Source organism: Agelaius phoeniceus, chromosome 10 (genome assembly GCF_051311805.1).
Source record: "Agelaius phoeniceus isolate bAgePho1 chromosome 10, bAgePho1.hap1, whole genome shotgun sequence".
NCBI lineage: Eukaryota > Metazoa > Chordata > Aves > Passeriformes > Icteridae > Agelaius > Agelaius phoeniceus.
This window is the reverse complement of record NC_135274.1, coordinates 9,999,808-10,023,319: the sequence shown is the minus strand read 5'-3', so window position 1 is coordinate 10,023,319 and position 23,512 is coordinate 9,999,808. Positions and strand designations below refer to the sequence as shown.

General features: G+C 45.9%; 1 protein-coding gene across 1 annotated transcript; it reads left to right on the top strand.

The window, feature by feature from the left end:
* The first annotated feature begins 12,763 nt into the window (after positions 1-12,763).
* RNF228 (ring finger protein 228) lies at positions 12,764-16,365 on the top strand. The gene has a single exon (XM_077183845.1). It carries the CDS (start codon positions 13,356-13,358, stop codon positions 14,199-14,201), a length of 846 nt encoding a protein of 281 aa, XP_077039960.1. The 5' UTR covers positions 12,764-13,355; the 3' UTR covers positions 14,202-16,365.
* Positions 16,366-23,512: the final 7,147 nt, after the last annotated feature.

The window sequence follows — 23,512 nt, the reverse complement described above, 5'->3', positions numbered from 1 at the left end:
ACTCAGGAATCCTACACACAGACACCCTTTGGCCATAGGTCAAGACACAGCCCCACCAACTCATCAAGTACCACAGCACTGTATTTAAACAGGTTTGAACAAATTTTCTCCTCAGCTTCATCCCACGTGTTTTCATTTCCTCAGTCATTTTCTCAACATACTCAGAGCCCAGCTCTTAATTTCATCTTCCTTCACCATTTTCTGGCAATTTGCATTTTTTACTCTTTCTACTGAGAAAGAAACCATTAAAATGTGTATGCTTTAATACTACAAGTTACAAGTACTCTTTTTATAAGACTTTTGCTTTTTCATTATATTTAGTTGACAAGCTACTGAACACATTATTTTGGATCTGAGACTTTCAGTACTGAATGTCAGACCCAACCACCCACTAACCTTGCAGGCAAGAAAATGGAGCTTTCTCAGATTAGCTGGAAGAACTGAAGATTTTAAAATATGGTGAAGAGATGAAAAAAATCTGTAGAAAGTGCCCTTGGAAACCAACACATGAGAGACTGTGGTTTCCACAGCACTTGAGTTTTTGCTTTTGATTCAATACCTAACAAAGGTCAAATAAAATCCTGTTTTAAGGAATGGTTTTACAGAAAAAAAATGCAGGAAAGGTCAATAAAGAAAGAATCTCAACAGGAGTCTGCACAGCTGTAATGGGTCTCAAGCCTGCACATTTTGTAGGTCTTTTCTGACTAGGAGAAAATGTTTTCTATGCCAATATCTTCATTAGTTTAGCTGAGTGATAGAGAAAGATTGGAACCTGTGATCCTTCTGCAGCCTTCAATGCACTGAACACACAGCAATTGTCACAGATGGTCAGAAAATGTAAAGCTGCAGCACACAGTGTGTGTTAATTCATCAGTCCTTCGGGCTCCAAACTGCTCACCAAGTCCTGCAACTCTAGACATGGAGGGAAATGGAACTGTAGACCCATTTGTTAATAATTCTCACATAATTTTTTTAAAATATCCTTATTTTATATATATATGTGATTGCATTTTCAGTTTTAGAAAATGTAAGTACAAAAGCAAAGCAAAGTTTAGAACTTGGGAAGATGAAAGCAGCTCCAAAAACTGCAAGAAAGGGAATGTGCTAAAGCTGTGGCTGCTGTCTTGGGTAGAAATAATTAACTTTTCTGTTTGCAGTGTAAGTAACCAGATAATTCCATGTAATTGCTTATGATTTGCATTGCTTGAAATGGTATTGCTAATTTCCAGTGAAGATTAGCATGTTATTTAAATAATTATTCTGCACCATATCACTTGGACACTTCAATTGCACGTATGCCTACTGTGAAATTCCTAGAGCTGTTCACAATATTTCTGGTTATTTGTAGGCTACCTTTGCTATTGCAGTGTTCTAGGAGACAACAGCAGCAGAAGAATGAATAATGTTGTATTGAAATGTTGAACTAAACTCCTAAGAATTTTTAAAAACTCAACTATCATAAGAATTGACCTGCCTGATTATCTTATTTAAAATACCATATACCAGCTCTCTGGGAAAAAAATCTGATTTTATCAACAACAGTCTAGGCTTAAAATGGTAAAAACTTCTCTTTCTCTGGGCTGAGTGTTGCCCCAATGTGCTTGAAGCTGTGGAAAGGGTTTTTAGTGGTTTTTTTGCAGCAGCTCCCATGCTGCTGTGTGGTGATCTCTGCTTACAGCACTCAGTGCCTGCACTGAAGGGGATCCAGTGACAAGGGCATTCAAACACAAGGGAATTCAGCAGGTTCTGTAAATCATTGCTGTAACAGGGCCTGGGAAGGTCTTTGCTAAGGGTGAGCAGCTCCAGACCCTTACAACCAGCTGCCCTGGAATGGCCAGGCTGGCAGTACAGCTTTGCTGAAGAGGCAAGAGTACTGCTGGAGGGGCACAGCTGGGCAAACATCCTTTCCCTTTGCTGGCTTCATTCTGAGACATCTCCTGGCATGGGCTCTTCAATGAATCCTCATTCAGCAAGTGTGGGAATGGAGACAAGATCACAGTTCTCGAGTAATTATTATCAAATACAGAGTAATACCCTACTTTTTACAACTGCCTTTTCCTTCAAGAAAGCCATTACTCTGGAAAAGCCAGTTTTGGTCTGAGCCCACATGCACAGCAGGAAGCCTTGGAGCAGTCAGCTAATAATGGGCAGCTCACAGCCAGCACACAGGAAACTGAGCAAATACCAGGGCCAGGAGCTCTGAATTCAGTCCTGCACCTCTTCTGGGGCACCACTGGCACTCCCAGGGCTGGGCAGCAGTGCTTCATCTTGCCATGTCAGAGACCATTTTTCCCCCCCTCATCTGTACCCAGGTGCCCCCGGGTGTGCCCAGGTGTCCCTAAACCCCCAAGTTTCACCAATTTCCCCCCAATTTTCACCCATTTCCCCCCAATTTTCACCGATTTTCTCCCAAATTTCGCCATTTTTTCCCCATTTCCCCCCTCATCTGTCCCCCAGCTGTGCCCAGCTGTGCCAGCTGTGCCCGGGTACCTTCTCCACGCTGCTCCAGAAGTGCCGCACCTCGCGGGCACCTCCAAATGCTGCACCTCCAAATGCCCTCTGTACCCAGCATGTTCTCCATGGTTCCTCCTCCTGTTCAGAGCACAGGATGGATCTGAGAGCCAGGTACCTCTCTGCCCTGCCCCTTGATAACTTCTCTTTGTGGCACCTTACATGCATCAAGCTTCCTGCCATCACCCCCAAGGCTGCAGCTTTATGCCTTCCAAGTGTTTATCCTGCATTATGGCAGCATGAGTCACTGCTGTCAAACACTTGTTTGGAATGCCAGAGACATAGGGTTCTTTTCTTTTGTCTAAAATCTATTTGCAGTAGGGAGCTGGGCACTGCCAGGGCAGGTCAGCCTGGCCATCAGCGTTGTTTGCTCCCTGCAGAGCCAACAAAAAGCATCCTGTGAAGGGCAACAGAGGCTTTTGCTGGGAGCTGCTGACCTCTTAAATTATGTTCTTTCAGGCAATTTATGAGTTTCAGCATAAAGACTGTTCAGGAGCAAACAGTCCAGAGAAAAAAGGGTGGGAGTGGAAAATGAGCAAATAAATGGTTTGAGATTTGTGCAACCGGTTCATAGGTTTACTTTAGTTCATACATTTATTTTGTTTGCATCCATGAACTTTGCATAACTAATGCCTTTTAAACCACTAAGAAATATATGCTCAGTCAATTCATTCAATTATGAACAGCTTTGAAATTTTCTACTTTTCATTCTATGCCACCCACATTACAGATGTCATCCTAAAAAACATAAATAGCTCTTGGGTTTTTCTGCTTTATTTCTACTATTTACATGACAAGCTTTAATGTCATTGATCCTATTTTAAAGACAGCAAAAAATCCCACATCCATCTGTCAACAGTTTGACATTGATTGACTGGCAGTAAACCAAGGAGGATGCATATGTACATTTTTTAAGGTATAGTAGATAGAAACAACCATTAGGAGGCCTGACAGCATTTACCTTGATTCATTAAAAATAATACAAGTTATCCACTTGATATAGAGGAAGCTGTGAAATTAACTGCACAGGGCAGGGGGAAAAACCTTTAATAATCTGTGAATTAGCCCTGATTCTAGAAACTACTGCTGAGCAGCTGATGAAGCAGGGGCCCTGCTATTCTTCCATGTGGATAAATGAAGCTGAAAAAGTGAATTTTTTTCAGGTGTGACCAGTTGTTTTTTTTTCAGGTGTGTTTCCAGAGCCTGAGCCTGTCCTGCTCTTCCTTTCTGAAGCAGTTTGCAAACCCTTAAAAATGTGACCATCTTTGGACCAGAAGGAAAAAAGGAAAAGGGGCCCATATGGAAGACAGAAATACAGGGCTAAGCTCCATTTAGAGACCTCCTTGTGGAGACATCACTGAATTGGGGGCAGGCAATTGAATTTTTTTTCTCAAAAAACATTTATTCAAACTGGATTTATTTGAACTTTGATAGGCATTAAATCAAAAGCAAAACCTCAAGTGCTGTGAAAACCATAGTGTCTCAAGATAGAGCAGAGGGCTTGCCTGGGCAGCTCCCTCCTCCCTCTTCAGAACAGAATTATAAATGATCCTTCACCTCTAATAACTTATAGTAGGAGAGATTTTTCTACTATACCTCATACCAGACCAAACATTTTACTGTTGAAATGTATTTAAATATCACCAAATGGCTGGCTGGGGGGAGAAGGGAGCTTGAACTTTTGGGTTTTTTTGCAGGAGAGAAATATGATCATAATTGGTTATCTCCTTTTAATGCAAACTCTCTCAACTGCATGGAAGGTTATTTTAATTTTTTTAAAGTATCTTAGTAAAATATTTCCTCTGCATCAAGCTTTTGAACATCAGATGTCATCTGAGAGGTGTTCAACCACACCTGAGAGAAGCTGCTGCACCCTCTGCCCTGGGGGTGTCAGAGCAGCATTTACCCTGGCTCTTGCATACACACTGGGCAAGCCAACAAGCCTTGAGAAATCCAGTGACTGTTTTAGAGAAGGCATCCATGCCCACCCCATTATCTCTCTATTTATTTGTGCTCTTTTGAGGAATATGCAGTTTTGAAAAGCAATGGCAGCACACAGAACTTTTAACTATGATTGTGACCATCCACCACAGATCATCCCTCTGGCTGGCAGCTTTCCTGGCAATGGCTGAAGAGAAAACCAGGTTTTAACTCCTTTCCTTCGTGGTTTTGATGTCTCTTTCAGTGCAAGAGTTGAGAGAAGCTGCATTCCTTGGGAGCTTTCTTGCATTAGCATCTACAAATCCAAACCACAGCTCTTAAATCAATGTTCAAGCTTCCTGCAGAATTAATACAGAAACTTGGGAAAAACTTCTAAAATCTTATTTGAAGCCTAAGACAATCAAAAAGACAAGACAACATAAATAAATAAACCAAAAATATTGATCTAAATATGGTGGGTAAAAATGTTTCTCTGAGATTAGGGGATAAGGTTTCTGAAGGCTGAAGTGTTTACATAGACTTGAGGTGGTCCTAAGAAAAATTCTCTCAAACATGGTATTTTTCTCTCTCCACAAAAGCCCAGTCAGTATAGATCACATCTCCTAAAATGAGATATATGTTGATTTCCAGCATGGAGAACGAATTGCCTCTTCTGTTGTTGATAAAATCATCCCAAGGTCTCTTTTGAAGTCCCTGCCAAACTAAGCTTGTTCTTTACTGATTTTATGGTCTGCATGTGAAAGACTTGATCTGGAATGGAACCTCAGCCTGGATCCTGATTATATTCCCTCAGGTCTAAATTAGAAAACTTGTGCATGCAAGGTCTGATTCTATATTGGCTAAGGAAGGTGCAACTAGAATAACTGCAATGAATCTGGTGGAATTCTTCCAAACTGGCATTTACTACTGGGTCTACAAATTTAGTCCACATTTTTGTGGGGAAAACAACTGTGAATAAGAAATGTCAATTTAATCAATTCTCAGTTATTCTTACTCATAAAACTCAGAAACCATACACTCTTCAATTAATGTAGTTTAGATTTTAAATTAGGATGAAGGAATCTCTTTCTTGACTCAGCTAGGACCTCATTTTTAGCTAATGGAAGAGTTTTCTCTCCAAAGGTTACATCCTGAGTTCTCACCCCCATCAGAAAGACATCTCAGTCGTTAGTTGGTTTTGTTACAAAATATTTAATATCGAATCAGCCCATTAGAATCAAGCTTCTCAACTTCCTCACTTGTCAGTACTGTGAGAATGAGGGGGCCAGCACAGGGGCAATGGAGCAGGGGCATGCCAAGTAACAAATCAGATTTCCCTCTCATTGGAGTTACAGTCCCCCTGGCAGGGCCAGCCCAGGAGCTGGCAGCACCCCCTGGCACTCTCCATCCCCCTGTGCTGCTGGAGGTCTCTGCACTGTGTCTGAGTCACTTGGCTGGTTCAGCAGAGCCCATCAGCCTGCTCCAGCATCCCCCTAAGCCAGCTCCTCCACAGGCTGTGCAGTCCTGCTCCAGGGGGTTTCCTTCACATGCAAGATCTTCCCAGTCCCTGCTCCTTCCTGAACATCTCCTTGTGGCCACATTTCTCTTCACAGAGAAAAGCAAGGCACAACTTCCCGAGGATATATCCTGGGAATTGCAGTGAAGAACTGCACAGAAAGAAAAAATAATGCTTACCTGATGTGCTGCTCCTCTTGTTGTGCTCGTGTGGAATGTGTTCTGGAGATTGCTTACCCAAGGTGACCAGCTGGATCAGCCAAAGTCACTGGGTTTTCAGAAGTTAGAAGGAAGTTAGAAGTTAGAAGTAAGTATGATATGATGGAGTATAGTTTAGTATCTCTCTTTAATGTAATATAGTATTATTACAATATAGTATAGTTCTAATAAAGTGAGTGTTCAGCATTCCAAAGCAATGGAGTCAGATGCCAATCATTCCCTGCCTCAGGGAATCCCTGATTTTACAATATTTCCTTCCTAGAGGGAAGGCACCAAAGGGCACACAGTGCTCAGTACATGGTTGATACAGCAACAAAACAATGTTTTCTGTTGGAATCTAGAATTGTTCCCAATTCATCCCTAACACTTGCTTTTTGCTTTTCTGCCTCTTTTAAAAGCAGAGGCTGGGCTTCTCCAGGGTTGCAAAGACCCAGGTAGGTTTTATGCTCATGTCAAGCAATGTTTAAATTTGCTGTTTCTTGTGAGAAGATGTTAACGTTTATTTAAAACCACAAGAAAACCCAACAAACCAACTTCCATGTGTTCACTTCAGCTTAAAACAAACAATTTTAATTTTAATATCTGCATATATGCAATAGTATGAATGCAAAAAAATCCCAAATTCTTCATCTGTTTCTCATTCTGAATTGATTCAAGCACATATACATAATATTGTGGTCTGAACAATAGTAGTTGTTTCCAAGATGTCTTTAAAAAAAATGTCCCTGTCATTATCAAAGACAAAAAGTTGGCCAATTTGAAGCTGATGACAAAAATTCTTAACCAGCTTCACTGGCTCAGGATTTCACTTCAGAGATAACCATCCCTATTTTAACTCAAGGTTACCAATGATATCCTGAAATAAAATCAGTAACTGGAATGTGTACTGTGTCTTCTAAACAGAGTTCCCAAAAGGACTAAGTAATCTGTTAAAGTGATTCCATAAACTGTGTCATTGCAAGGACAATTTGGGTAGCATAAAGCAACTGCCCAAGAGCTAATAGCCATGCTGGCATTCACTAATTACTCTAATCACAATTAATAATAATTATTAATCTTGTTTTTATACATTTTCCTACCCAGCTGCTTTACTGTGGCCAACAGAACCATAATTTTGAGCCCCAAGGTGCCACTAAGACACAGCAGTTCCACATTTAAAATGCCCTGCTCCACAGAAATCCCTCTCCTTGCAGAGGCTGCTGCTCCAGCAAGCCCAGACAGGCTCTGCCAGCCCCACACTGCATTCAGCACCCAGTCTTGGAATAAATTGTCACTATTACTCTGAACTGCAGAAGACACAATGCTGGCTAAAACAGAAGACTTCTCTGAGGCTTTCCCTCTTTTTCTCATTTTAGCTTGTTTTTTCAGAAAAAAAAACAAAACAACAAACAAAAAACCAACAGTTAAATCCAAGAATGAAATTCCTGGATTCTTGATTCAATTGTATCATCACCACATGGTTTGAAGAAGTGCCATTAGTTTAGAAGAAGGTAAATTTTTTTACAAATACATTTGTTTCAAAAGCTGCAGCCAACCTGGAAGACTGCACCAATTTAAATACTGTTTTCTAAAAGATTTATAAAATTTATAAGATTTATAAAATGCCTGCAAAGACCCAGGGCAGATCTGCCCTAACACAGCTGCTGCTCCAAGGAGCCATTAATAATGTGGCACACCACAAGAGATGGGGACTCTCTTGGAGCTCTGGAGCCCAAACCATCCAACCTGAGATTCCCATGGGCTGCACCCAACCCAGGTGTGCCCAGGGGACCCCAGAGCCACCTCTGCCCAAACTGCAGAGCCACCCCATATCTGCCATCAGCTCAAACATTTCTGAGCTGGGTTTCCTGTGGATAGCACATCTGTGGGGATCTCTTTGTGCTGTTCAAGTTTAGCTGTTGGAGAAGGAGAGGCACCTGCTGGACACGGCCTCACAATTTCAAATGGTTCCTTGTAATTTCTTAACAAAAGCTTGTAATGCAGTTACCTATTTGGGATGTGCTGAAAACACATTATGGAAAAGACATGGATGGGAACAACAAGAAATTATGCATCACCCCCAGGTTTAAGCCCTTTTATTGCCAATAAATCTGTTGCACAATTTGGCATCAGAGTGATGCCAATGAGAGTGTGTCTGTGCTTGGGGCCGCAGGTGAACACTCTGTGAGGAGGAGAAGCTGAGAATAACCCAGGAGAAAAGAGGTGAGTGGTCAACAAAGGTCTGTCCTTCACACTTTCTCATTTCCTGAGCCAATTGAAATAGGACATTTTAGCAGATACAACACAAGAAAGGTTTTACTGGGAGGAGAGTGGTGTCAAACATTGCATCTACTTCTGCATCTTTCCTATTGCATACATTAAGAGATTAACATATTTTTATATGGCTGTGACTGATATAGAATTGCTCATAATTGTAATCCATTTCTCTTTTTCAGCTCCCTGAAATGGCTATTTTCAAATATGATTGAAAATGAACGTTCCTTTCAGTACTGAATGCAATAGACCAACATGCAATAGCTTTTACAGAAGTTCCAATACAGAAAAGGTAAAAAAGCACTTTAATTATAAATTATTCAGAAATACTTTATATGAAATAAAATGTCAACTTGAAGAAAGCAGAAGATGATGCACCATCCTATTATGCAATGATGGGGCATAAAAATAAGACATATCTTTTGCCACCCATCAAAAGAGAAAAGCACCTATTGTATAAGAGCACAGACTTTCCTGGGGAATTAAACTACCTTAACATGATATTATTGCTGCAGGGGTGTATGTCAATATGTCCCTTATGAAAAACAGGAGGATTCTTCTGTGAGCTTTTGGGCTTGACTCATTGATGTGTTAATTTATACTGTTACAACTTTTCTTAGACCAAATCTTGCACCAGCATGAAACTGGCACACTGCACAGGATAAATGAGGCCCAATATTTACCACATTAAAAATCAATTCTTACCAACTGCAGATTAAGTGGAAAAATGTGTCTTCTGTAAGGGTTGTTTGCCACTTCTGCTCTGAATTTCTAACACAACTTCTGCTGAATAACATCCAAAGTCTTCTGTCGTGTTTCAGACAAAAGTCAGCCCTCAGAATCAGCTCAGCTACATTCTGTGGTTTGCTTAAAATAACTAATTCATGTTTCCCACTAAAAAACTGTCCCTACAAACTGACAATCCAAAAAAATAATAATTCATTGTCATTAAACTGACTATAAGAGATAATACATCTGGATCTCTGTAAATATGATAACTTTTCCAAAAATCTGAAAAAATATTTCATTCCCTGCTGGGGAGGTCTTTAAATTCAGCATAGAAGCATTTTCCAGTACTCATGGTCCAGCTCCTCTGCTTGTGAAGAATCACAGGGTCAATCCCCAGAAGGATCCAGGTAAGAAGCCACCTTTAATTGCAGGCTGGGCACCCTCCCTGTCCAAGTGACCGGGGAGTCAGGGTAGGAGCAGGCACAGGGAGCCAGGGCAGGAGCAGGCACAGGGAGCCAGGGCAGGAGCAGGCACAGGGAGCCAGGGCAGGAGCAGGCACAGGGAGCCAGGGCAGGAGCAGGCACAGGGAGCCAGGGCAGCAGCAGGCACAGGGAGTCAGGGTAGGAGCAGGCACAGGGAGCCAGGGCAGCAGCAGGCACAGGGAGTCAGGGTAGGAGCAGGCACAGGGAGCCAGGGCAGCAGCAGGCACAGGGAGTCAGGGCAGGAGCAGGCACAGGGAGCAGGCACAGGGAGCCAGGGCAGCAGCAGGCACAGGGAGCCAGGGCAGCAGCAGGCACAGGGAGTCAGGGTAGGAGCAGGCACAGGGAGCCAGGGCAGCAGCAGGCACAGGGAGCCAGGGTAGGAGCAGGCACAGGGAGCCAGGGCAGGAGCAGGCACAGGGAGCCAGGGCAGGAGCAGGCACAGGGAGCCAGGGCAGCAGCAGGCACAGGGAGTCAGGGTAGGAGCAGGCACAGGGAGCCAGGGTAGGAGCAGGCACAGGGAGCCAGGGCAGCAGCAGGCACAGGGAGCCAGGGCAGGAGCAGGCACAGGGAGCCAGGGCAGCAGCAGGCACAGGGAGCCAGGGTAGGAGCAGGCACAGGGAGCCAGGGCAGCAGCAGGCACAGGGAGCTCACACGCCCTGCCTGGTGAGCCCAGAGCCTCCCAGAGAGCCACAGGGGACTCTGTCCTGCAGAGATGGGGCTGCCAGGGGCTGCCAAGGCTGGCTCTGTCCCCATCACCCAGCTGTAATACACACATGACAGGATGGACTAGGACAGGAGGGCTGAAATCATTCATGGCTTGGTTCCATGGTAAGGTGAATGTACGTAAATCAGCCACGCTGTGGTCCCACCTCATTTCCTCTCCTGACCACACAGCCTCTGGCATTTTTCCTCCCACTGGCTGCAGACCTCATGCACCCAGGCAGCAACCTGCTTCCCTGAGCTGTTTCAGCAGAAAAACTCACTGAAAAAGTAAAAAGCATTCAGCTGGATTGTCTCCAAGAACTGGCTGGCCATGTCATCACACGAGTTCCTGTGCTAGCAGAAGGGTAAGGACAGAACCTGCAAGTGCCACTAGGGACACAAAGAGGTGAAGAGCAGTTGTACTGGTCCAGAACACAAAGAGGTGAAGAGCAGTTGTACTGGTCCAGAACAAAGCAGCATCTCACCAGGGGTGAGGCCCATGCCCTTTACAGGCTGTGCTGAATAGTGTTCTCTAGGGACTGCTCAGCACAGGATAACCTCACTTGTGTGGGACTGAGTTATCCAGCACTGTGTTCACAGGAGTAATTGTGAACTAGGATGTTTCTGTGACACTCACCAGTTTTCCTCATTCTTAGTTTTCACAAAGAGTAAATTTAGTCCTAATTTTGCATTTAGCTGTTTTTAATAATTATTATTTTTTCAGTTATGGTCAACTTCCCCATCTATCCTGTGTAGTTTTCATGCCTGAATTACAGGAAGCTTTTCCAGTGCTGACTTTCATATACTTATTAGATGGAGTTTCAGTTGACCTCAAGGCAGATATACATCAGATAAGAAAACTCAGCACACAAAAGGCAGGGGTGAAGCACTCTGAACCAGAAATGCAGCTGATGTATCTGGACCTTATTAAAGCATTTGATACAGTGCCTCAAAAAAATGTACTTGAAATATTAATTTGTATTTGTGTGGATCTGAGGACTTTCATGGGTTTTGAAGATTGTTGGAAGTTGTAGAGTTATGGAAGTGGCAGTAATATTAAAGAAAAGTGCACTGCCTGGGATAATCTGACATCTTTTAACAGTGAACCAATTAACAGGAAGATGATGCTAACTGGGAAAGAGTAGCAAGCAAAAAAACCAAACCAAATCAAATCAAAATAAAAACCCACACAAAAAACCAAAACCAAAATAGACAAACTACCAGAAGCATACATTTTTGAATATAAGAATGCCTGAGTAAATACAATGAGATTTAATTTTAGAAAAGTTACCAGAGTTAGATGAAAAAGTCCAAATTCATCAGGCAGATTAGCTCTGAGGTTGCAAACCAGTGTGGGCCTTTAAAAAAGGGTAATTTTTGACTGCACAGGCCAAGTAGCACTATGGACAGTAACAACAAAAGTCACCTTCTTTCTTTTTTTTAGAGACAACCAACATTTTTAAAGGACTTTAAAACATCTCTTAGGATAAATTATAAAAACAATGTCTCTCTGTACAGAGAGCATTCCTACTTTTCACTGTTTGACTTTAGCCCATGATTTCAGTTTATGCTAAGCTAAGATATGCTCCCCCTTTGGCTAGAACAATCATCACATCTGTCATCACAGTTTACAAATACGTTGCTTTTTATCTTTCCAACAAGTCAGTCTTTCTAAACAATGGTTCCCCTGCTCTTCAAGAATGCTCAGAGCTCAAGAGCAAAGCCCTAGCACAGACGCCCTGAGAAGGAGAGAGCTTTCTGAGCGTTTGCTGTGAAGCACTCCTGATCCAGCATGTCCCATGGCAGAGGAGGGCAGAAGGCACCCAAGATGACACAGCTCTCAGGCCAGAGCTGATTTGCCCAAGATGGAGCTTTAGCAAGACAGCAAGGCAAGGCAGTGTACCTGAAACAAGGGCCTTACTTGCCTAGAGCTATCCTCAGAACTACAGAGAGAAATAATCACTGTTATGGCCTCTGCTACACCTGAGATAAAAGAGTTTCTCCAGAGAGTTCCCTGATGAGACAGTGCAGGCTTTGATGCAGTGAAATCTATCAGGTTGTTTAACATATCACATTACATCTGTGGGTATCTCACTGTTTGGATGGTTTTTCCTTAAACTGGGTGAAAGCTCTCAATTGTATAGCGATGTCAGGATGTAAATAACAACATCAGCAGCTCCTTCGGCCTTCAGCTTCCGGAATAAAAGACCTCTTATGTTTCAGCGTGCACAATGAACGAGAATCAGGGTGCCCAAAATGTTCTTTCCGAAAAGCAGTAAAATATCAGTTAGCCTGTGAGCTGCGGTGTATGAAAGAGATGTCACCCTGCCTTCCCATATTAACCCTTCATCCGCCGTGTTCCTGCCTAACGAGTGTCATGTCATTGTAACTGCGGGTTCCCATGACATCCTGACAGCGGGGAATCCTCGTCAACTATTAAAACCCACAGAACGCTTCAAGAAATCGCACTCCAGGACTGAAAGGCTGCTCGACACCCAGGCGTGCTGCCCGCAGCGCTGCAGGGCGGAGGGACTGCGGGAGAGCACCGAGCCCCGCCGGGTCGTGCTGCGGGGGCGGCTCCCGCCGGCGAGCCAGCAGCGAGGCGCTGGGACCCGGCATCGCCGCCGCACGGCCGTGCTGTGTGCCGTGTGCCGTGTGCCGTGTGCCGTGTGCCGTGTGCCGTGTGCCTTGTGCCGTGCCGAGCCGTGCCCCGCACGCCGGGCGGGCAGCACAGAGGCACCGCAGCCGCCGCCGCGCACCGGCGGCCGCTCCCGGGGGCGGGCGGCGCCGATCCCGCCCCCCGCCCGCGGCAGCCGCCAGCAGCCCCCGGCAGCCGCCAGCGCGGCGGGCGACGCAGGCAGGCGGCCGGGCCCTCCCTCCGTCCCCCGCCCTCCCCGCCGGGCCCCGCCGCAGCCCGCGGGCGCGGCCAGGAGGCGGCGGGGTCGCGGCTGCCCCGGCTCCCCGCGGGCCGGCCCGGCGCTCCCCGCCTTTCCGCGGCTCTCCGTCCCCCTCCGGCGAGATGTTATGGCCGAGCCGGCGCAGACGGGCGGCGTAGGGCAGGGCGGGCGGCGGGAGGATGATGAGGCGGCGGTGGCGGCGCCGCCGGCGGCCGCCGCCGCCCCCAGCTCGGAGGACTACGAGTGCAAGATCTGCTACAACTACTTCGACCTGGAGCGGCGGGCGCCCAAGCTGCTGGAGTGCCTGCACACCTTCTGCCAGGAGTGCCTGAGCCAGCTGCACCTGCGCGCCGCGCAGCATCCGCCCGCCGCCGGCGCCGAGCCGGGCCCGGGGCGCTCGCCCGGCGGCTCCCTGGCCTGCCCGCTCTGCCGCCACCGCACGGCGCTGCCCGACCACCGCGTCCACGGCCTCCCGGTCAACACCAAGCTGGCCGCCGCCTGCCCGCCGCAGCTGCGGGCCCGCGACCCGGTGCCGCAGGACCGCCTGCCGCCGCTGCCGCCCCGCCGCCCGCCCCGCGCCCGGGAGGCGGCGGCCGCGCTCGCCCCGCCGCCCCCCGCCCCCGCCGGGCCGCGCTCCTCGGGCGGCGGCTACGAGAGCTGCCAGAGCTGCAAGCGGGCGGCGCTGAGCGCCGGCTGCGTGTGCGTCGTCGTCTCCTTCCTCTCCATGGTGGTGCTGCTCTTCACCGGCCTCATCTTCGTCAACCAGTACGGCGGGGACGCCGCGCCCGGCGCCGCGGCATCGCCCTCGCCGGTGGGGCCCATCTGCCTGTCGGTCGCCAGCATCCTCGCCCTGTTCTCCGTGGTCGTCACATGGCTCATCTGCTGGCTCAAGTACCGGCCCGAGGCGGGCACCGGCGGGGCCACGGCCAACGGCTCGGCGCGGGGCCGGGCCGCCCGCAGGAGCGACACGTAGCCGCGGCGGAGCCGAGCGGGGCCGGGCCGGGCTCCGGGAGCCCCGGCCGGGGGTGAGCGCACGGGCGGCGCGGGGTGACAGGTGCCGGCCCTGCCGCGGCCCCGGCCCCGTGTCACGGTGAGCCCCGCGGCGCTGGCACGGCCCGAGGCGGTGCGGACGGGCTGCAGGGTGACCCGGCGAGGGTCCGGCCGCTCAGGAGGGAGGGCAGGGCGCGCCTTGCCGGCAGAGATGGCTGGAAAGGCCTCCCTGGGGAGCTGGAGCTCGGGATGTGCGCGGTCCCCGCCTCTGCGGGAGCGCATCCCCGGGTGCTGAGCTCCTGATGCAGAAGGACACGGTCGCGATTAAAGAAAACTGGCTTACTGTTGCCCCCACCTGGAAGATAATTGGAGAGGTTCACTGTGGTTAGGAGCAGAACAGGAACACGATGTTGAATGCGCTTTGTATTTTCCCTTTTATGACGTTACCAAGTTAACATATAGAAGAAGCTGTAACAGAAGTGTATTATCTTAAAAGAGACTGAGCCAAAGTTTCCTACAGTGTACTGAGTATGGTTTCATTATAATTTTATTAGAAGGCTGTTGAGCCCTCTGATGGTTGCTTAAAATAAGCTGTATTATTTAATTCTTTGAAATTCTAATTTAATGTGGGAGACTGAAACACTACATTGAGCACTTGAAACAATTTATGGGAGATTATTTAATTAATGGAGCTCTAAAATAGAGCTAAGAGCCTCCTGTCATAGGGATTAATATTTCACTGATTTCAATTTGTATGTGGTGAGAGGAGCCCACATTAAAGTATGGACTTTCAGCTTCACTGTAAAAGTGGAATGCAGTAGTGTAATTTGTGATTGAAAATTCGGTCGAGGTAGCTGTAGTAAGACAATGGGTTTCCCTCTGGGCAAGTTTATCTTCTGTGTTGGGAGTTTCTGTAACGGACAATAGAAAACGGTTTTGTTCTGTGAGGCTGGAATATCAAAGGTGTCTTTGAAATGTGACAAAATGTTCATAATATGAAATGGAAAAACATTGCCATACAGCTGGTTTTGTAGTATATTAAGGAGAGCACTCTATATAGATACTGTTCTATGTTGCAGGATAATTCATTTGGTGCCTGAATTTTTTAAACCTAATTAGTTGTTATAATCTATTCTATTGGGAATAAGATAATGCTGCTTATTCCGTGTTTCTACACAGTACTGTAATGGAATGAGGTAATTATTTTCGTGCTTAACAATTCAAGAATTTTAAAAGTGATCTTTTAGTATGTGTATTTTGCAAGCTGTCTGCATGATATTCTGACAAGTATCCTCTTAATAGACCTTTACTTGACCACTTCTGTCTATCACAAGTGCAAAGAAATTGACTCTGTAGAAATGTAAAGACAGCAGGTGAAGATGTGTGCTGTGTTTCATGACTGCACAAGTGGTGTGTGCTGTGCAATGTCTTGATTATCACAAATGTGTGAAAAACAAGCCCCTGACACCCAAGAAACCCCACAAACCAAGCGGTATTTGTACAGACTCTGATGAAGGACGCAGTTTGTGGAAACACTAGATGATTTTTGTGTCACTTATGTCTATTGAAAAAGATCCACACCAGCCTTTTAAAGTTGTGTATCATAATATAAAGGCCCTGAGGAGATAAATTACTGGGATCAACTGTGGCTCTGACTGAGATTTGTGTATTTAGAGCAGTGTTTTCCAACTTGGAGTCGCTTGTTAGCTGTCTAAAAGGTTATGCCTCCTAAAATCAGGCCTGACCATTAGCCCCTGTTGACTTCAGCAGTAGTTGTAGATATTCTGCACCAAAGAAAATCACAAGACTTTTATTTAAGCATCTAAATGAGAATTTAGGTGCTTGACTTCAGGTACAAATATTTGAAAATTTGGGCCTTAACCTCTCTGTTCTTCAGTTAATGCATCTGTAAAGTTTGATAATAGCATTGACCTACCTCACAGGCAAGATGTGAGGCTTTATTTATTAATGTTTTTAAGCAATTGGAGATCCTTGAAGAGGAGGTGCTATAGAAGTGAAAGTATTATTGTAAATGATACTGTAGTAGGAATAAATATATGTAAATTAATGGACATAAACAGCAGCAATGTTTTCTAAGAAAAATAAATATATAAAATATGTACATGTGTACATCATATGCACCAATATATGATTTCCCTTGTTGTGCTTCTCCTGCAAATGCAGTGTGTGTGTCTGCAGCTCTGTTCAGCCCGGTCAGCTCCAGTACCTGGCAGTGCAGGTGAGCCCAGCCAGCTGTCACCACTCCAGCTCTGTCTCATGGGTGTCAGGGGTGGCTCTGAGTGCTCCTGGGGCTCAGCTGGAGCTCCCTGCACAGCTCTTTCCTTTACTTTGCCTTAGTCCTGCAGGCCTGGGCTGCAGGCAGCTGCTGGGTGTGCCCGGGGTGCTGCCAGCACTGGGGGCACACCAGTGAGCTCCTCCCAGGTGGGAATGAATGGGTGTGGGAGCTGCTGTCCCACTGAAGATGGTATGGAGCTGAAATACTGATCACAGGAAGGAGTGTATACTCCATCTTTTTCTTTACTTTCCACATCATGGTTTTATTCTTGCCTTTTCTCTGTAAACAGTATTTGCCATTTTGACTAAACCAATGGTTTCAACTGGGATCCATGGACTACTTAAAGAGCTGAAAAAGGTAAGTAAGAAAAGCAAACTGATCATCAGAAACTTAAATCTTTTGTGTGAGGGTCACCTTTAAAGCATTTAGAGGTTGGCACGTTACAAAAAGTTGAAGATCACAGGCCTAAACAGGATTTTCAGACTTATTCACATTGAATGATCATATTACATATCAGGTTCTTACTCATATATTTAAAAATATATCAGAGCCAAATTAAAATGGACAGTCTGATCTTATGCCAAATCCTTCTCTCTGCTTACACAAATTTTGGGAAACTCCACAGGTTTCAGGAGCGTTAGTCTGGATCCACATCACAGAACCAGTTAAAAAAAATCATGTATTGTATAAATCTCTGCCTACTGTAGAATCCCAGTATAATATTTGTATTTTGGGTTCCTTTGAGTGTACAGATTGCTTGTCCAAAGCCAAACTTTGCTCAAGTTTCAGTGAAAAAAGTTAAGTAAAAATACAGAAAGATAAAATCTGCGTGGCTGGTGGTGTTTTTTTGTTGTAGCTATTTCAGTCACAACACTTGTGTGTTCTGGTTGTTTAAAACCACACAGAGAAATGCAGCAGAACTGTGCATCAGTCACACAATCCACACAACTTGCAGGAGAAGTGTCACTTAGGGGCTCTCTGTGGGAAAGCAGGGAAGACAGGGTAATCCACAACACCATGGGAGAAATCATGGGAAATACAAGCTACAGGCTGGGGTTTTTTCTTGCACTCAGTTTTTTGTTTTGGTTTTTTTTTTTTTCTACTGTGCAGTATTTCCCTGTGTTACTCAGTCTGAGGCACAAGAAATGGAAACACCAAGAAAAGAAACAAAGGTCTGATGCTTTCTCAAAAAATTTTTGACCTCTCCATGATCACAGTCTGGGTGAACTCTGAATGATCTGTAGTTTCCTGTTGTGCCTAAAGATCTTAACATTTTTGTGGCAATAATCCCCAGTTCCTCTGCCTAACTGAAGTGTACTGGACTCCAAATGGGAAGATCAAATGTGAAGTTTGAGATTTGGAATAGGCTGCCAGATGTCAGTCATGTTAGAGCAAGAGAAGGAGGGACAAACAGGGGCACAGCACAGGGTGAGTAATCATGTGCTGCAAACTGGGCTTTTCTGTCTCACCTGGGACAGGTGGCACCTTCTGCTGGAGCAAAGTTCTCACTGGACCAAACAGCAGCTGCAGGAGAAAGATCAATATGTGCTATTTGTGGGCAGGTTCTGCCTTTGACAATATTTGGGGATGCATTAGGAGGATCACTACCACAGCTTCTTTAATGTTGTCCTGCTGTGTAACTTGTGCTTGAGAGTTCAATTTTTTAAAAACAATTATGTTTTTAATATTAATCCTGCACCTTCAGTGACACAGTTATTTCTGCTCTCTTTTTGAAAGTGTCTCTAATAAATCCTGTGGTTGCAGACAAGAAATTATATTTATTTTTTTACTGCTAGCTCACAAGGAGTAAAGAATCACACAATGTTCATTTATATAATAGTGGGTATTCATCTTGGAAAGGCAGGTTTGACAGAAAAACACTGAAGTGTTTCATAAATGCACGGAAGGAATATTGTCTAGTTGATTGGTTAAAAGGCCTGTTTATGGATAGAATTTTCTGTTTTGTCATGTATAAAGCAGCATAGCAGTTACTCTGAAATTTATGGTAATTTGAAATTCAGCACAAATCCAAATAATAAAAAAGTAGCTAACAGCAGCGGGTATTGGGTTGTACATCCCTCCAAATAGAGCAATGACCTGTATTTCCTGGAGTGACTGGTAGTTTGCCTCCCATCTAGTTTTGTCTGGGTTGAGACAGCATTTTGGAAGTATATTTTGAAAATCGTAATTAATCATAGTACTGTGGGCTGAGAATCTCAACCCTATTACTTTGAAAAGTGAGTTTCTGTTGGCATTTATACTTCAAATAGCAGAAAATAATAAATTTTCTATTTCTATTATTTTTCCTTGTATTAAAAAAATTAAATATGGTGAAGGACAAGTGCAAAGGAAATATCGTTTCTTCTTACCTTAATGCTTTTTCTCTGTAGCTCAAATCATCATTCACAGGGTGTGTTTTCAAGGCTTGCATCCCAAGGTAGCTCACTGTGTGAGCTACCTTTACCACATAAAACACCTTTTATGTATGATAGGAGAGTGAGTTTCTGCACACAGGCAGCCACCGTGGGCTGAGAGGTACAGGTATAATTACAGAGTTAATGTGGATTCCCTGTTTAAATCCCACCACTGAAGTGGGAGAACTCCTCCAGCTGGCTCTAGTGGTTGTGCAAACAGACAAAAGCCACTGAGTGGGAATTGAAGTGTGTGTGAAGTGCAGTTTCTGTGTATGTGCTGTGTGCATTCACCCCTGGGGCTCACGCCTTGCTCAGGTCTTGGTGAATCCCAAGGGAAGGGGCTGATGCCCCTTGCTCATGCTCATGACTGGTACAATCCCATCTCTTGCCCATAACAGTGTTTTCTCTGCATCACTGAAAATTTTAACAGCTGCTGGAGAAGCCAATATTCAAACATGAGTGTGTCCAGAGGAATGGTTTTTAACCATCTCTGACCCGCCAGCTTAAGCATAAACAGTGCAGTTGTTATTAATAGGGTGTGAGAGATGTTTATGGACACAAAACTGAGAGCCTAAAATTCAGTGAAATTAAATGTGTCTGACTTTGTCAGAGCTCCTTGTGTGCACTTAAACCCTCTTGAGCTCAATGGCCCTTTCTCCTGTGTTATGAATGTTTTCTAACTCTTCTGTCCCTGTCTGTTCTACCAGTCTAGAGGAGAAGCTTTTCTGATTGGAGGTTAGTCAATTTTTTAAATCATGCTATATTGCCAAAGAATCTAAAAAATAAAGAAAAGATAATGAAAAAAGATAAAAAGATAAATGCTTATATTTGCTTGTGATCATCTCTTCTCCTTTAAACCACATCAGAGGCAGCTCCCTGTCAGTTGTCCCTTGGTGCAAAATCTCTACACAAACAGTACAAGTGTTTCTTTCACATTAAAAACAGGTCAAGGAAACAATGGATTTTTCATGGCAATTATTCCTAATGTTTCTGAAGGATATTTAAATTTGGTGGCTCACTTTTATTAAAGCTAGAAAATCCTGCAACTTAGCCTGCTTTCACATTTTATCCAGGTGCATGCAGAAATGGAGATAGCTGGAAGAAATGCCTCAACTGCATTAACAAAATATGGTTTGTGTCATGGGGGACTCATACATTCATACTAGACACATTCAACTAGGCTGATCTTTGATCAATGCAGCATAAAATACTCCTGCTTGTGTTCGGGGAAGGAGCAGGATTGGCCTTCTGCCTGTAGCTGGTCTTACTGAAAACACCTGGGTCTGAAACCGGCTTCCCAGCGCCGCGCCTGAGCCGCCCCAGCGCGCTGTTCACACGTCATGCGGATTGAGAGATTTGGCATCAAGGTGATCATAATCTCTTACAAATAGCTTCAAATGAGAAATATTTCAGCTGTTTTAAGGAGATTTTTACAGTAATCAAATACCATGAGGTTGATTAGTCTCAATGGATTATGAAATTTGAGGGGAATAACTTGAATTATTCTTATTCTTTTTTCTCCCCCAAAGCTACTTCTGATTCATCAGGAAACCTAAATTTTAGACTTCAGCTCATTACAAGTCTAAATGTAAGCTACGTTTCCCCATCCTGCCTCTAAACTGTTTGAAAGTTTAGCAAAATCTAACAAATCCATTGTAGTTATTATTTTGGGATATTTTTATTAGTAATAAACAGCAACAACAGCATTTGAGTTTTGGTTAAGGTTTTGTTTGTTTGTTTAATTGTTTTTGTTTTCGTGAGTGAAATTTGAGGAGTGAAGAGAGAGATAAAGATCAAAATTTGCTTTCCTTTAAAATGGGAAGAATGAAACTTTTTATGACTTAGAAAAACTAATAGTAAGCAATAATGCCACTTTGGTTTCCATGTGGAAAATAAGGACTTGTTAGTTGGACAGTTAATATTAGGAGAAAGAAAGTATTCCTCTGTGAAAAAAAAATCTGAAAATTTTGAAAACTCCGAAATAAATTAAATGATACCATAAAATAGAAAACACACTTTCTTCTAGTTAGGTGGCAAACCTTTCTATGTGATAATAAATTTAGATCTCACTGCATTATGTAAGTATCAACATTGCTCGGAAAAGAGGTGACATTCTAGTTTGTAAGTTCCTTCTGCTTTCTTTCTGAAGGGGAGGGAAAAGTCTGTCTGTGGTGATGATTACTAATATATTAATCCAGATATTAATTAGGTCTGTTGCCACCGGAAAAAATAAAAAAAAACAACAACAAAAACCAAAAAAAACTACAAATAGGAAAAAAAACCCACCAACAAATGAACACCCTAAGTTCTGTATTTTTCGTGGGCAGTTGTTGAATTGTGGCCCGAGGCCGAGCAGCAGCTCTGGCCTCGCTGCGGGAGCTGTGACCGGGAGATGCCCCCCGAGGGTGCCCCGAAGCCGCGCAGCTCTCGCTGTGTCTGCCCCGCTGCGTTCTGCTAACCCGGTGATGCTGTGGCTTGCAAGTGAGCGCTTGGCACTGACGGGAGCTGGGAAGCGGGATCCTGTATTCCAGGGATGGATAGCGGAGAAGGAAAAGGCAAAACAGCGGCATCAGCTGGCTCCCGGCCCCGCGCCGGGATGGGCAGTGCCCACTGCGGGAGCGGGGGATGGAGCCGGGGCATGGAGCCAGGGCTGGAGCCGGGGCATGGAGCCGGGGATGGAGCCGGGGATGGAGCCGGGGCATGGAGTCGGGGATGGAGCCGGGAGATGGAGCCGGGGCATGGAGCCGGGGCATGGAGCCGGGGCTGGAGCCGGGGAATGGAGCCGGGGCATGGAGCCGGGCATGGAGCCGGGGGATGGAGCCGGGGCATGGAGCCGGGGATGGAGTCGAGGCATGGAGCCGGGTCATGGAACTGGGGGATGGAGCCGGGGCATGGAACTGGGGGATGGAGCCGGGGCATGGAGCCGGGGCTGGAGCTGGCCGCCTCCTGCCCGCTGCCCCAGCTCCGGGATTCGCCTGCCCCTGCGGCGGAAGGCATGGCCGCAGCCCCGGCACCGGCAAGACCCTTCTCCGGTCCTTTCCCCTCCTTCATGGTTTCTTTCTCTTTCCTTCCTTCTTCTTTCCTTCTTTCTTCTTTCCTCATTTTCTTCTTCTTTTTTTTTTTTTTTCTCTTTCTCATTTTCTCTCTTTTTCACTCTCTTTTCCACTCTCCTTATCCTTTCCCAAATTTTAATTCAGTTCGTCTTTAAAAGAATAACCGGTGAAATCATATAGCTGTGGGCAAAATACCGATTAATGAATTCAATGTCTGTGCTAGAAGGGCCGCTTCTCCCTTAATATCGTTGATTCCTGGATCAATCGTATTGGACGGAGGGCGAGGAAACAGGGAGGGAAGTAAGAATGTCCCGGGAGACATTTGGGACCTTTGGGATGGAGTGCTGGGTGCCTGCCGGTGCCTGTCTGTTGGCGGACCCGGAGTGGGTCGCACAGGGCCGCGGGTGTTCCTCGTTTCTCCAGCCGCTGTGCAAACCCCTTGTTCCGCAGGCAAATATATCTGACGGTCCGAGCTTCGTGTTCCTACAGCCTCATGGTCTCTGCTGCGGCTAAACTCCCGATGGAAATCCATTGTGACACTGCTGGGATTAACAATCTCTGGTGTTTTTACGAGTGATGAACGAGGATTGGAAATGGGGCCGTTAACTGCGGAGGAGGTGTGTGCGGGGACCCGGCGGGACACAGCGCTGCCACCGCTCTCTGACACGCACCCGAGCTCGATGGCAACATTTAAAGCCATAAATAAATGAGTTACGCCGCCTTTCCCTCCCGTCTGTTGGCAGGGACGGACGGTCCCTTCCCAGCCGGGGCTCTGCGGTCCGGGGCCCGCAGCCACTGCCAGGAGCGCAGATGTGTCCCTGTCCTGGCTCGGAGGGCACGTGGGGGTGCGGAGTGGCAGCTGTAGTATCGCTTACTGCAGGATCTGGTAGTAATCAGAAAGGTGAGGAGTTAGTGAAATAAATGTTGTATTTATTGCCAGTTTACAGGGAGACAGAGGGCGGCCTTCGCCCACGGGCAGCCTCGCCGCTGACGGGGGGATGGATTTCGGCCCTTCCCGGGGCAACCTCTCACCCCTGGGTGTTTGCTCCCTCTCACGGCTCTCTTCGGGGCCCCTGCGATGAGCTCTACCTCGGATCTTCCCACCACGGAAATACTTTGCCTTTCCCCTGCAGATTTCTCTTCCGTCCGCGGTGCTGGCACACGCGATCCCCGGGGATGCACCCCTCGGAGGAAGCTCTTCCTCAGGAGTGACAGGGGCAGGGTGCTCTCCTTTCCCCTCGGCCCGGCCCGCCGAGCTCGAGAGTGGTCCCGGACTCGGCTCGGGGGATCGGGGGTGTTCTGTCCCCTATTTCCCCTATTCCTGCCCTTCTGCAGACCCTCCTCTCGTACTGAGCTGCCCCTTCTCCCGCTGCCAGGCGTACTGTGGCTGTAAATTAATGAAAACGTAACAACTCAAAAAGGAAAAAAAAAAAAAAAAAGGATGGTGCTGAAACGTGCGGATGGGACATAAAAGCGATGGAAAAAGGTTCAAAGCTTTCAGTGATGACTTTTCAACCTTTATTTATGTGCC

Coding starts and splice junctions, on each gene's coding strand:
- RNF228 (XM_077183845.1), top strand. CDS start 13,356: ATGGCCGAGCCGGCGCAGACGGGCGGCGTAGGGCAGGGCGGGCGGCGG.